This window comes from Rhipicephalus sanguineus, chromosome 1 (genome assembly GCF_013339695.2).
Source record: "Rhipicephalus sanguineus isolate Rsan-2018 chromosome 1, BIME_Rsan_1.4, whole genome shotgun sequence".
Classification (NCBI taxonomy): domain Eukaryota; kingdom Metazoa; phylum Arthropoda; class Arachnida; order Ixodida; family Ixodidae; genus Rhipicephalus; species Rhipicephalus sanguineus.
Genome location: NC_051176.1, coordinates 282,442,817 through 282,455,697, shown reverse-complemented (window position 1 = coordinate 282,455,697; position 12,881 = coordinate 282,442,817). Strand labels below are relative to the sequence as shown.

General features: G+C 48.7%; 1 protein-coding gene and 1 long non-coding RNA gene across 4 annotated transcripts in view; both read left to right on the top strand.

The window, feature by feature from the left end:
* LOC119379138 (zwei Ig domain protein zig-4) overlaps positions 1-12,670 on the top strand; it is a 134,384-nt gene extending 121,714 nt beyond the window's left edge. For all 3 annotated transcript variants that reach the window (XM_037648330.2, XM_037648329.2, XM_037648327.2), the window contains exons 2-8: positions 3,136-3,303; positions 5,542-5,578; positions 5,673-5,836; positions 8,460-8,700; positions 9,094-9,257; positions 9,865-9,987; positions 10,462-12,670. In XM_037648330.2, the coding sequence (XP_037504258.1) occupies positions 3,196-3,303; positions 5,542-5,578; positions 5,673-5,836; positions 8,460-8,700; positions 9,094-9,257; positions 9,865-9,987; positions 10,462-10,476 (852 nt within the window). In that variant the 5' untranslated portion in view covers positions 3,136-3,195 and the 3' untranslated portion in view covers positions 10,477-12,670. The remainder of the gene's footprint in view (positions 1-3,135; positions 3,304-5,541; positions 5,579-5,672; positions 5,837-8,459; positions 8,701-9,093; positions 9,258-9,864; positions 9,988-10,461) is intronic.
* LOC125756880 (uncharacterized) overlaps positions 1-12,670 on the top strand; it is a 70,451-nt gene extending 57,781 nt beyond the window's left edge. Inside the window, exon 2 of the long non-coding RNA XR_007414837.1 lies at positions 11,562-12,670. This is a non-coding gene — a long non-coding RNA (uncharacterized LOC125756880). The remainder of the gene's footprint in view (positions 1-11,561) is intronic.
* Positions 12,671-12,881: the final 211 nt, after the last annotated feature.

Sequence of the window (12,881 nt, the reverse complement as noted above, 5' to 3'; positions counted from 1 at the left end):
CGCTGCTCCATAAGGTGATTGTTCATGCACGCATGCTCATTTATCGCAGCAGCCTTCCCTTCTCAAGCCATCTTTCGCTTTAGATCTTTATAGAGTGTCGGTTTTCTCGGCGTTTGTACGAACAAACCGGACCATGCCACGAGCCTTACCCGAAATTTGCAGCCTTTCTTCTTCTTCGTTTCTTTTTCTCAAGTGAATCCTAGCCATTTGTTCCGCATACCGCTACTACGAGTGTGCGTGTGGAAAGAACTGATGTCACCGCTGTGCGTAAGCTGTTTGCATCAGTTCCGTCCGCACTGCGTGGAGAGCAGTCCCGCGCAACTGCTTTGCTTTTTCCTTTTTTTAAGTGTCTGTACAAGTGAAGAACGTGTGCGAGATGCGGGGCGGACAGAAGCATGAATGCGATAACTCAAAGGGCAGCTGAAACGTAGTCCAATATTCGTAATATAATCGAACAAGGAAAACGAAATGAGACGCATAATAAAAATTGTTCTTAAATCGTTTTTTAGCGGAATGACGCGAACAGCGCGTGAGCGCCAGTTTTTTCAAGGAGCAAAGAAATAAAAAAAGAAGTAAAATAGTTAAAGAAAAGGAAATTTGAAGAGATCCTGTAGAGGTGTCCAGAACGGAGCGCCGTGTCGATTGCAAGATATTGCGCGTTTCTCAGGGATAGCATGGCAGGAATTCTATGCCTACGCCTGATATGTCGGGCATATACCTGCTGTAACTGAAGTAGGCCTAGTGCTTGGTGCACATGTCGAGCGATAAGAGAGTTTCTGCGGTCAATGAAGCAGACGCAGGGCTTTTGATATTGCCTTTCTATGGAGGTCATTTAACGTAGCGAGCGACATTCCGACGGAATGTCCGTTTAGGCGCTCTAAAAAGAACATTTATTAGTTATCTTAACAGAATTACCTACTGAGCCCGTATACAGGGCAAGTAGCTGAAATTCGTACGGATGCATACAACGGCGCATTATTTTTGTCCTGGAGAAACAAGAGGGCGGCGCTATACAAAGTTTGATTGGACTGAGAAATGGAAATTGACCATGTGCCCATAAATTGGAGCAGCCACTTTAAGCGTTAATTAGTGGCTTGTTCACGACAGCATAATTACTTTTTAAATTTCATCGAAAACTCGTGCAATTATAATGAATGAGTTGGCAAGGAGTGTCGCGGTTATCGGCATCAATTTCTCTATGCAATACTCTATACGCGAAGACTTCAAGTTCACTGCTCGCCCTGTATGATCAGACTGCGTCCATCGACATTGCGTCTGGCCCGCCGATAAATGAGGGTCTAGAACACTTTTCAATAGAATAGCGTGTATTTTTACTATATGCTTTGAGACGTCGAGGCTCATTGGCCGCGCTTCGTGCTGGGTAATTGCGAATGGTGAGGACCATCAGTCCGACTGCGCAGTGCCATGTTTTTATCGATTCACCTGTTTTTGAAAGTGTACAGTATATCGCGCTGCCGCAAAGCGTACCGCAACTGGAAAGGCTTCGCGTTCAGGTAAACAGCGTTGGCGCTGTTTCACCTGGTTAATTAGTCTGCGAGCGGCACTCGCCTGGGATTGGCGTCCCGGCCGACTAGTGCGTTCTACGTACGTATGTACGCACGTAACGCGAGTGCAACCGCAACTTCTTGTTATGTTGCGTTAGTACTCGAAACTTGAACTGCTTCCGGTCCTCATTTTTCATAGTAAAATCAATCATTTGAATTCTCGTGGCTAGCACCAGTTAAGGGATAAACATCAGGAGGACTTGGCGCCCCGTATCGTGATCATCCCAAAAAGGACAAAAATACATTCTGTGTAGACGGTGTGCAAGTCAAAGGTGCGCGCCACAGCGGTCGGTGGAAGGAAACGTTGCACGACGCGCGTCCGCTGGATCTCGGCGTTTCTCACATTGCGGCCGAAAACAGCAACAACCCGTTCTATTGTCTTCGGAGCTCATGGTGCAGTCACGAGCGCGCGTGTCCGGTGCTTCTCGCGAAGACGACGCTCGAAACCCGAGGAGTGCGCCGATCGTCAAAGGGCCTCAAGAAAATGGCCGCCCTCCCTGTTGCGGAGTCAAGTTGGACTCGGGAGTTTCCGGGATACTCCACGTGGCAGCGTGCGCGTGGAATGCGTGGGATGCGGCTTGGGGAAGCGAGTGCCTCAGGTGTGGGTCGCATAGCGCATCTTGTAAAGGATCAACGCTGCCACGGTGTATCCGACGGTGTTGCGGATCAGACGGGTAGCGGTCGCTGCTCAGCGGATGAAAGGGATGTTTGTTCCTTCTAACGTTTCCGGCATGGTGCTTTGTTTTTACAGGGGCAAAAACACACAAACGCACACACACATCCTCGTTGGATTCTTCGTTCTGCATTCAACTTCCTTTCTTTTTTTTTTGCAATAAGGTCTCCATAAGATCACAACTATACAATGAAATGTCTTATGCATAAGGTGAACGAGCGTCCTTCTCTCGATTATGCTGTATACAAGGAGACGTTCGACCGCTGCATATAGAAACCTCTTGGTCACCCATCTCCTGCTGAGTAGCACCGAAGGATTGTCCTTCGAGGCAAATTGAACACAAGTGGAGCGAAGTAGAAGCGACTAGATACTGTCTAGTGTGTACGATTCACAGACCCGGAACAACATTTTTAATGTAGTGTGTCTTGCCCGCGGAAACAGTTCTCTCAACAGAATGCTTTGCTGGGGAGTTGGTTCATGGTCACAAAATAAAGGCAGAACGCACAACAGACCTACATATCTTTCTATGTTCGGTCTGTTTTGCGCTCTGCTTTCATTTTATTAACAGGTCTAAATAAAAAAAAACATAATAAAGATTAAGGAACCGCGAGGACCACTATAGATTCCAGAGAGCAGCACCATTTCCATACCTCGTGGAAGTATCTGTGCGTGTTGACACTCGTAGCGTGAGATGACGAGCGTGGTTGAAATTCAGTTTTGTATATCTTCCAACAACGCAGAGGATCTTCAGGGGAGAAAAGACTACCAATGACAGTTCCAGATATGCCTGGAGGCCCGTAATCCATAGCCCGACTTTTTATTTCTCTATTCCACTCCTCTCAGTCAGCAGGCGCAAGCGTTGAACTAAAGGCCCGTCTTTTCTCTCTCTCAACGCAGGAAGCGTGCCTCCGAGTCTTGAGCGTCCAGACGCCACTCGTGCGGATACCGGCAAACGGAATGCGCCCGCGAACTGCGAGCCTCATCAGCGTCCTGGTGCTGCTGCTGCCTGTCGTGCTGGGCAGGTCACTGGTCGGCCAAGGGGCCCGGCAGCGTAACGCCGTCGGGGTCAGTTTGCCCATGCTTTTGTGGTTTTGACAATGACAGCAATGTCTATTTTCGCATCAATACAGCATAATGATATGAAGGGGCGGGAGGAAAAAGCTGTCATTTAGACAGCTTGACGAAGCCGCAGGCCCCCTCATGGGCGATCACAGCAGTGATATAGCAATAGAGGGAGAGAGAGAATTTATTTGAAGGCAGAGAGGTCGGCCTGAGCTAGTGCGCTCTAGCCTGCTACTCTGCACAGGGGAAAAGGGAAAGGGGAAAAAAGGAGTGATGATGGGGAGAGGAAATAGTTATGCGTATATACAATAACCACGTAACATAGTGGTTACGCTAGAGTCTGGAGTCCAGTCCTGTGCTCTTAAGAAAGTCTATCACAGCCCTGATAGCAGTTGGTGACTTTGTCTGGTCGCACATAGCTGACAAAATACCAGTCTCACTTAGTGTTGCCACACCGATTCCTGCCAACGTTGAGGCAAACGTATTACGTTGCGACACGTAAAGTGGGCAATCACAAAATAGATGCAATAGCACATCAACAAAATTCAAGGCAATACAATTGTCGTTTTACAGAATCTACCGGACTGTGTGTGTGTGTCTTTTAAGCCTATACAGATTTTATATAGATGAAAGGTTAATTTGCCACATCATAAGCCTTTGCAGCTCTTGCGCCAATAAACCTGACATAACCAACATGAGATTAATTAACAGCACGAAGTTAACTAATATTATTCTAACCTTGCGGACGTTCGCTTATGTAACACATTTAGAGCCAGCCGTTCTTTAATGCACCTTCTTTTTTTCAACCTTGAAAAGAGCATTTGGGGGAGAGCGATATTAACAAGGTCGCAATATCCGCTTTGCTGCCGTGCTCTGGGCGACGGGAAAAGCGGGAGATAAAAGAATAGAAGAAGTGAGAACAAGCGCGTGCATGTACTCATTTAACGCTCATTGTAAGCAATGTTGAACACAAGTGAACACAGAGGCACTATATAGCATAGGGGCGTAGCCAGAATTTTTTTTTTTTTGGGGGGGGGGGGGGTTCAACCATACTTTATGTATGTTCGTGCGTGCGTTTGTATGTGTGTGTATATACGCAAGCAAAATTGAAAAATTTCGGGGGGGGGGGTTTGAACCCCCCCCCCCCCCCTTGGCTACGCCCCTGGGCGGGATGGCCACGAAAAGCGCGGCTTAAAGTTTAAACGTCGCGGCAGATATGGATACGGAACGGTTTGCCTAACGAGCATCGTCTGCGACGTGCTGCATCAGTATTTGCCGTGGCAGGCTTATCATTGAAACTACGTCACACACTTCGTCACGGGGCATTTCCATTGCCTGCGTTCTTTCGAGTACGCGTGATTATGTATTTATCGGGACTGAATGAATGCAACGCACGAAGGTTCTTGCTTTGCATGCTATTGATAAATTAGATATCAGGGAAAGCGCGTGACGTTGCAGGAAAAGCCGCAGTCAAGATCTTGTATGCTTGCGCAAAAAAAAAAAAAAAGAAGTGCAACCATGGTGCAACCATTTGCCTTATCATTTTGGAAGTTCCAGGAAACTCAGGACCGTCAGTGCGAGCATGCTCCTCATTAGAAAAAAAAAAAAGAAATATAGAGATGTGTGACGAACAGGTATGCTGCTCACGTTTACCCGGGAGATATGAATGAAAGTTAGTGGCTGCTATCTTAGGTTTCAATTGTTGGCTTGTAGTACCACTCAAGATCCCCGACAGTGTAGTGAGAGATAAACGCGGGGGAAAAAAAAGTGAGGCTCCTGACACTTCTACGAACACTGAGTATAGAGGTGTTCTTATCTAGTTCAAGAGAACACGGCTACTGCGCCCGAGACGACCGACGGTCCCTGAGTTCTTGTTCCCTTTTGTTTGATAAGCTCTGCTAGCACTTGAACAGTTCCTTGTCAGAGCTGCCAGGGCAAGCTCCACGTTCGAGGAAGGTCTCATTAAAGGCCACGTGCGCGTAACTATTGCGATAGCCTTCCAAGAGCTGACTGAAGACTCTTGACAGGTTGATCGCATCGTCGACATCGTGAACAAAGCGTCCTTGGCAGTTGGCAAGGATGCATTTGTTATAATAGCTTATATGCAAAATCAAGAAAAGCGTACGGCAGCCCACGTCAGTCCCCCTCTTGCCTTCTTCAATAAGAATTACACGAGCATGCGTATTGGTTCTTGGTGTTCGGGAAACTAAACAAAGCCAAAATGTCCGCTTTTTTACGCAGCTGTTCGTGTCCAAGTCACAGAGAGGTTCCCGAGTAGGTGAGTGTCGAAACATTCCTGATCCTTTCTGTTTGTCGACACGTTGGTTTTCGGGGAGCAAATGCCTGACGGGTGCTTACTCGATCCGCCGCAGGTCCTGGCAGCAACCTGCTTCGCAAGTCGCACCTGAAGCTTCGCAACACCCCTCCTGACGTGATGACGGTCGCCGAGTCCGAGTCTCTGGTGATAGAATGCGAAGCTGGCGGAAATCCCCCGCCCACCATCCACTGGCTCAAAAACGGTCTCCGTATCGGACAGGTGAGACATTTACAGAAACGACATTTAGTCGCACGATCCATATTCTCGCACCTAGTAAGACAGGATTTTCTTCGAGCTGCCACGGCTATTGGGTCATAAAATGCGGAGGAGAAAAAGAAAGCCGCCAAAATATTTTTACATTCCTTCAAATATGAATTCTGCTCTGTACAGATTTCTTTCCTATACTATAATGCTATATTTGGTACGGTCTTCATTTATGTCATTACTTATCGGTCGGAGAACATTCAGATAATGCTACGTGACTGCGAAAACAAAGAAATACGAGGAATATACTGGAACTAAGAGGATACGCGTTTCGCGGTTACACTCATCGGACAGCATAAAAAAAAAAAAAAACCCGGCTGTGAATAGTCGCGCCATCAGCTTGCGCGATTTCTGCACGTCTTCACACACGGCGTCCTCGAGTGCGTCGCCTCCCAGATTGGCTGGCGCGGCCGCTGCCGGACCGTAGCGACGGGTGTTCATTCAACCCCGGGATCGCAGAGGCGGCGCGATAGTGGTTTCCAGCCGCAGCGCTATCGTGTAGGCATGGGCGGCCATGCCCCTCGCCGGCGCACTGTTCGTTTTCTGGGTTAATCTGGCGTGTATACGTGGGCGCGGGCACGGCGGTACAGCTTCTCTTCGGCATCCTTGGACAGCGCGGTCTCCAGGGCGTTGGGGAAGCACGTCGTCGCATCACTTTTATCGCGATGTATGCGCGCTTGCAGGGAAACCGAAAGCCTCGCACGATGATTGCGAAGCGCTAATGCGACTGCGCTCGCGTGTCACCCGGAAGAAATACAGCCGAGTCATTTCCCCGGGTTCTTTCAAAGTAGGAGCCGCCGCTAGTTCGCGGCTACTCCCAGCGGCAGGTGCAGCCACATGACCGAAGCCTTCCGCCGTCCGCACCAAGGGACTGCATCGCACGGAGAAGAAGCCTTCACCAGCTTCTCAGTTGTCAAGGGCCCTCGTTGTCAGCTAGTTTCAGTGGCGCGGCGTGCGTTTCACTTAAGGCTCGTTCACACCTGCGACTATAGCACCGGTCGCGCGACCGAGGTAGTCGCAAATGGTCGCAAAGCGACTGTTTTGGTTCAGTCGCTCGCTGTTGGATTTTTCATTCACGCGACTGCAGTCACAAAGCTCTGAACCAATCACATGCGCAGGAACAGAACGTCAGCTTATTTTACGGGGCTGTGGCAATGCGAGCTATGTGCGAGCAGACGTGAATTCTGTGTGGCTACGGGTAAAGGTCGCACTCAGGTGTGAACGTTGGTTGCGTTTAATCGCTTTTTGGATGCCAATTGCAAATGGTCGCACGATGTGAATGAGTCTTTAGTGACGAAAAAGAAATGAGCTCTCTGCGTGCCGCCAACAAAGCGGTGACATTTTAATGAAGAGCAGAATTCTGCTTCCGGTGTAAAGGGAGAACATACGACACTGGCCTCGATAGGAACGAAAGACACACAGTTTCCTTGACTCGTGCTCGCAAAGAGCAAGTAATGAAAGCAGGTCTCATGGCTTCAATTTTCGTGCGGAACATCTCTTTGGTATTCTTCCACCCTTTGTACACACTCAGGGAGTTGTGCTCGACGCATTCATTTTCCAACGTTTCGGCGCATGGGGGCGTGCGTCAGATGCATCAAATTGTCTTTGCATTTGATTTCGTTGTTGGCTCTTCGTTCTGCTTTTCTCTATCAGACTGACAGTGGCTATGCGCTTTTGTTAGTAGTATGGCGCCTTTTAGGTCGAGCGGAACGTATACCTGCGAACACTATAGGCTAGCACGGAAATGGCGAAGCTCTATTGTTTTCGGGCTGAATTTGGAGGCTTCGTCAGATGGAAACAACAGCCTAGCGCGGCCTTATTTCTTGGTGGCAGCGTCACGATTGTTTCTTATATTGCCTGTCCAAATGTGCAAAAAGTACGCCTGAAGTGATGCTGATATCAGGCTGCTTGAAGAGACGCCCCTTTCCTCCAATAGCTGATGTGCCCTATTCTGTTTATCGCTCCATTCAATAGAATAATTTGCCCTACTTCGGTGCGATGCCCCCCTCGCAAGTTGATGCACGGAGATTTCCTGCTGTTACTTCGCTCTCTGTGTGGGTCGCTACGTTCTTAAGGGAGAACGTCTCTGCACACGATCCGCACCCTTGTTGGGGAGCCGCCCGTGGCCGCGTGGCGGCAGGGTTTCCACCAAAGAGTGTACTGCAGTGACAGCTGCGTTTGGTCTCTTCCGAGTCTAACTGATGACCAGCAGTGTGCCGCTGTCTTCGTCGAAAAGAGCTATCTGAGTTGCCTGCAGCTTTTGTTTCGATCTGGCAGAGACAGCGACAGTTGCATGCGGCTCCTTGAGAAGTGATGGTGTTTGATGCATACACCTGCTCTCACGACCGCAAGTAACCGCTGCATATATTCTCTTTTTTCCGAATATCGCGTCGACTTCGTGATAATGTCACTGTTTGAAAGGCATTCTTGACGCGAGACAAACTGCTTTAAGCTAACCGTTTTGCTAGCGGCACATAATTTTGGTACATTCTCCAGTACTCCTAACACAATGACCAAAGAGAAGAATCAACTTCGTTTCACCAATCCCCTCACCTCGTTCTGTCATTTGATTGCGCAGGACTTGTCGGGAAGCGAACGCACTGAAGAGGAGGTGAACCCAGAGGGCGCGCCCATGCTTGGCCTCAGCTTCACCAGATCGCGGCTGTTCATTGATTGCGCCTCGACGCAGTACGACGAGGCCGAGTACACCTGCGTTGCCCAGAACCCCTACCACCGTATCAGCAAGAGCACTAAGGTCAAGGTCACCAAGATCGGCTCGGCCCACTCCAGCCCTTTGTGCCTCGTGAAGAAGTCCTTCGGTGAGTATAGCTGCGGCGCGACGCGTAGCCGCCCGTGAGCGACCACGTTTGGATTGTTCACTTTTGTTCTGAATTCTTGCGCCGCAACTGCTTTTAAGCAGTATGCCATGCGAGTGATGCACTAAGGATCATTGTGCGTTTAATTCACTACGAAAAAAGAAATGGCACTTTAAAATTTGCCCACGATGCCTTGCTGAAGACGTGTGCGGTGTTGCATTCCGGTGAAGACGTGTGCAGCGGCTCTGTTGCTCGTAACCATTCCTAAATACCTTAACGATGCATGCCGTCTAATTAAAATGTAGAGTTGAAATCTTTGGAGGACCGCGATGCATGCTATCATGTTGACTTAATGCCACATGACTGACATGGACTGCTGATTTCTTCTGTGCGCAGTGCCCCCCGGTGTCCCTGCCCGCATCACCATGTGGACGCACACTCGCCTGGAGCTGATGGGCAGCACTGTGCAGCTCTTCTGCCGACCGATTGGCTCGCCCAAACCCAGCGTTTCCTGGTTCGGCCCCGACGACACTGAACTGCAAAACAGCGACAAATACAAGGTGCGGCCACTCAGCATGTCTCCGACTGGCCGCCGATGACATGGCATATAAATGTCTTTAATCCTGTTCGTGGAACATCTCTATTCATAAAATGTATCCCGTGAACTACTAGGTGCCGCTGCTGGACGAGTCGGCAGCACGATTCTTTATTGAATGCATAGGCGATAAGCTCTTAATTTCTTAAGTGACGCTGCAAGTAGCATTTTTTTTTTTTTTGTGGTCGCTGGAACGATCAGTTGTACCCGTCACATCTTTGCCACCATGAGTAGTAAACGAGCGCCACATGAGCCCTATAAATACTAGGTAATGAATGCTTGCAGCACCATAATTTTCTTTCTGATAACTTGTGTCGTGGTAGTTGATATGTATTCCAGGGAGACCTAATGATGGGCAAATCGAAATTCTGACATTGACAAAGATGGTGACAAGTGCGGCATCCACTGTTCGATTGTAAAACTGCTCATGTGGAGTCCTTCAGGGAATGCCGAAATGTAGTTACTGAAGCAACAGCTCAGCACGTTTACATGCTGCGAAATAAATCGATATGACTTGGAAGTAGTCGATATCCACAGTTAAATGACCATTCGTGTTATATCTTTCTGCGCAGGTTCTTGAAAACGGTGATCTCGAGATCCGGAATATTGCCTGGAATGACATGGGAGGCTACACGTGCACTGCGGAGAACTCGCACGGCGTGGACCGGACGTCGACTTTTCTCTATCCTACACTGGTAATTTTGTTCTGCCTTTCTCTCCTAGTAGACGTATGGGAGCAACGGCGCAACAAGCAGCAAAAGCATGGCCACTTGATCCTTGAATGAGCAAAAACGTCGCCGAAAATTCCGATTGCATGAAACATGTAGTCCTAAGCCTCTAGAAGGACCAACCATATCTTGTACGAGAACAAGTAAGACAAATTAGAACTGATAAGCTTCGTAAAAGTGTGTCCATCGAAAAGTAGAACAATGTGATGGTACGATAGGTAAAGACATGTCGTTCATTTTAATTAAAACGCTTTTGGCATTCTGTGGAGTTGTAGAGAACCTTTTCGCAGTGTAAAAGTTTTAAAAAATCTCTATCAGTAGAAGGTGAGGTGCGTTTGTCGACACAGACGTCACGTTGTTTTACAATTTGTGAGACTCTTTGGTACATTGGTTTCCTTACTGAGAGTTTACAAATGTTTTCTTTTTTTTTCTCTCTCGCAGCCGGACAAGGTGTAGGAGCGTGGTCACCGCGCAGTTGTCGCTGCTTCCCGCATTGTGATGCGAGCTCGTCCTCCAACCTGGCTGGATTGTTGTACATACATAGCGCCGTCGAACATTCCAGTGGTGTCCGGGCCCACCCCGCCAAGGCTTGCTGCCAGGCGCCCCTGACCCACACCCCTCTATTTATTGTCGACCCCACCCACGACACCTCGTTTCATCAGCCGGCCCGCTTTGCTTCGCGCCTGCTTCGCACTGTAGACCCTTTCCGAAATCGTGCACCGATGGCATTGCCACGCAGTGCCGTCAACGCAACGAGACCATCTGTCGCGTTATTTTGACTTAGGTTGTGACCCAAGTGGCCTCTCGGTCCCACATTGTTCAAACCGGCAAAAAGAAATTGGCCTCCACCCCTCACCCAAAAGAAGAAACCTCAGAAATCCATGCGCTCGGATCGGTCTTTCATGCTGTAGCGTAGCCAGGGAGCGCTCGGATTATGGGGGAACCTGTCAGGACTAAGCGGCCGAAGCTAAGCTTTTATCAATCGTGTTTCATTTAACATGCGTTCATTTTTCCGTCGATTACTTAGTGGCGCGTGTCATGAAGAGAATGGAATGAGCGCTTGTCATGTTTCATTTTTATTCGTTCGTTCGTTCTTTCGTTTGTTTGTTTGTTGGCTAGGTTTATTAAGGTCCCGGACGCGTGCTTACGTTTACTTGTTGACGCAGAGCATCATGCGGCCATCTCGGGCATGCATGTCGATGACGACAAATACATGCATTCTAATAGTGTATTTGTTTCGTTAAGTTTTGAAAATATAAACAAATAAAAAGAAAGGGGGAGGTGGGTAGGCCCAGAACGGTGCAGCGTTGCGTGCGTGACTGCTAGGCCCGTGTTCGAAACCTATGTTTCTTGAATTTTTTTTTTGCCATTAAAAAATAACCCTACATTACAGGTTCCCCTCAGTTTTGCAACTTTAATAATATCTGGCGTTTAACGTCCCAAAACCACGATATGATTATGAGGGACGCCGTAGTGGAGGGCTCCGGAAATTTCGACCACCTGGGGCTCTTTAACGTGCTTTAACGTTCTTTAAATTTAAGTACACGGGCTTCAAACGTTTTCGCCTCCATCTCAGTTTGCAAATTTAACGGTGGCACAATAATCGGAGCGTCGCAGCTGCACCGCGAAGCAGCAACCCTTTCGTTACGTGTGCCCCATTGATATCAGCCAACCAATGAGGGGAAATTGCTGCTTCGACATTATAAGCTCAATTGGCCACTTCGCCGAACTTCCTTGGCGCGCCCATTCGGTTGCTCTCTGTCTACAATTAAACTTAAACACGCGTCCTGCTACGGCACTGTGCAACACCGGGCGTGGCGATGGCAGCTGATATGATGAACGGCAAGCACGTGTAAAAAAAAAAGAAAGAAAAAAGAAAATCGAGACCGGTGGGTGGGTAGGCGCAGGCACAGTACTGTGTGCCGTCGTTAGTCTCGCCGTAGCGCTACCATCACCGCCTGGCGTCAAGTGACTGTTTTGGAGTTGTGTTAAGGGCAGCTGTGGAGCGTCTTGTTATTTTTCACCTTCGAGGCAGTGAACTGTAAGTAGAGTTTGCAAGAGCTGCGTTTAGGGTGTTTCGTCCGATACGCTAAGTCATCTCATGAACCACACCACCTGCGTTACAGTATTATGCGAGCGGTTTTTTTTTCTCGTCTTGTTGTGTTTTTTTTACTCGCGCGCGCCAGCCTCGGTCGCGTTCCGTGGGACTTTACTCCCACACGTCTCCCCCATTTCCAAAGCGGCTACGCCTCTGGCCTGGTGTGTGATACGTCGTGTGTGAAGACATGCGGTATGTGCGGAATTGCGGGTTGAACGGATGCTTCAGAGGTTGCTATTGGAGAGCTTGTCGATATTATTTTTGTTTCGCGACAACTCTTACACAGGGTCATTGCAGTTGTTACCTCTTCGCGATACGTGTAGCGCGCTCTCACCGTCGCTCTTGTGTGACCGATGTCTTTCAAGTTGCGGTTTTATCGGCTCTATTCATTTATACGTCAGCCCGGCGGCTGACTGGGAAATTTCGGAAAGAGTCTAGTTTGGGTTTGATTCGAAGAAACTGGTGTACATACGTATAGATGTATATCAAGAGAGCATCAATGTTGTTTCGTCCAGTTGCGTTTATTAAAAGTTTGTATCTCGTACGTATGCACTGGTGGCCATCTTGTGGTTTCTTCTCATATACCGAAGGTGCTCGCTGCATTGGCGCTGTTTGCCGCGGTGGCGTGCAGCGAAGCGCGACTTCGTGCCAGCACTTCTCGGTTTGCGTGTTTATGCATGTGCTTACCCAAAAGAAAAACGAACGCGTCACAATAAATTTAGAGGTTGACTTGCAGGAAATCACATGAGAGGGTCCCGTGCAC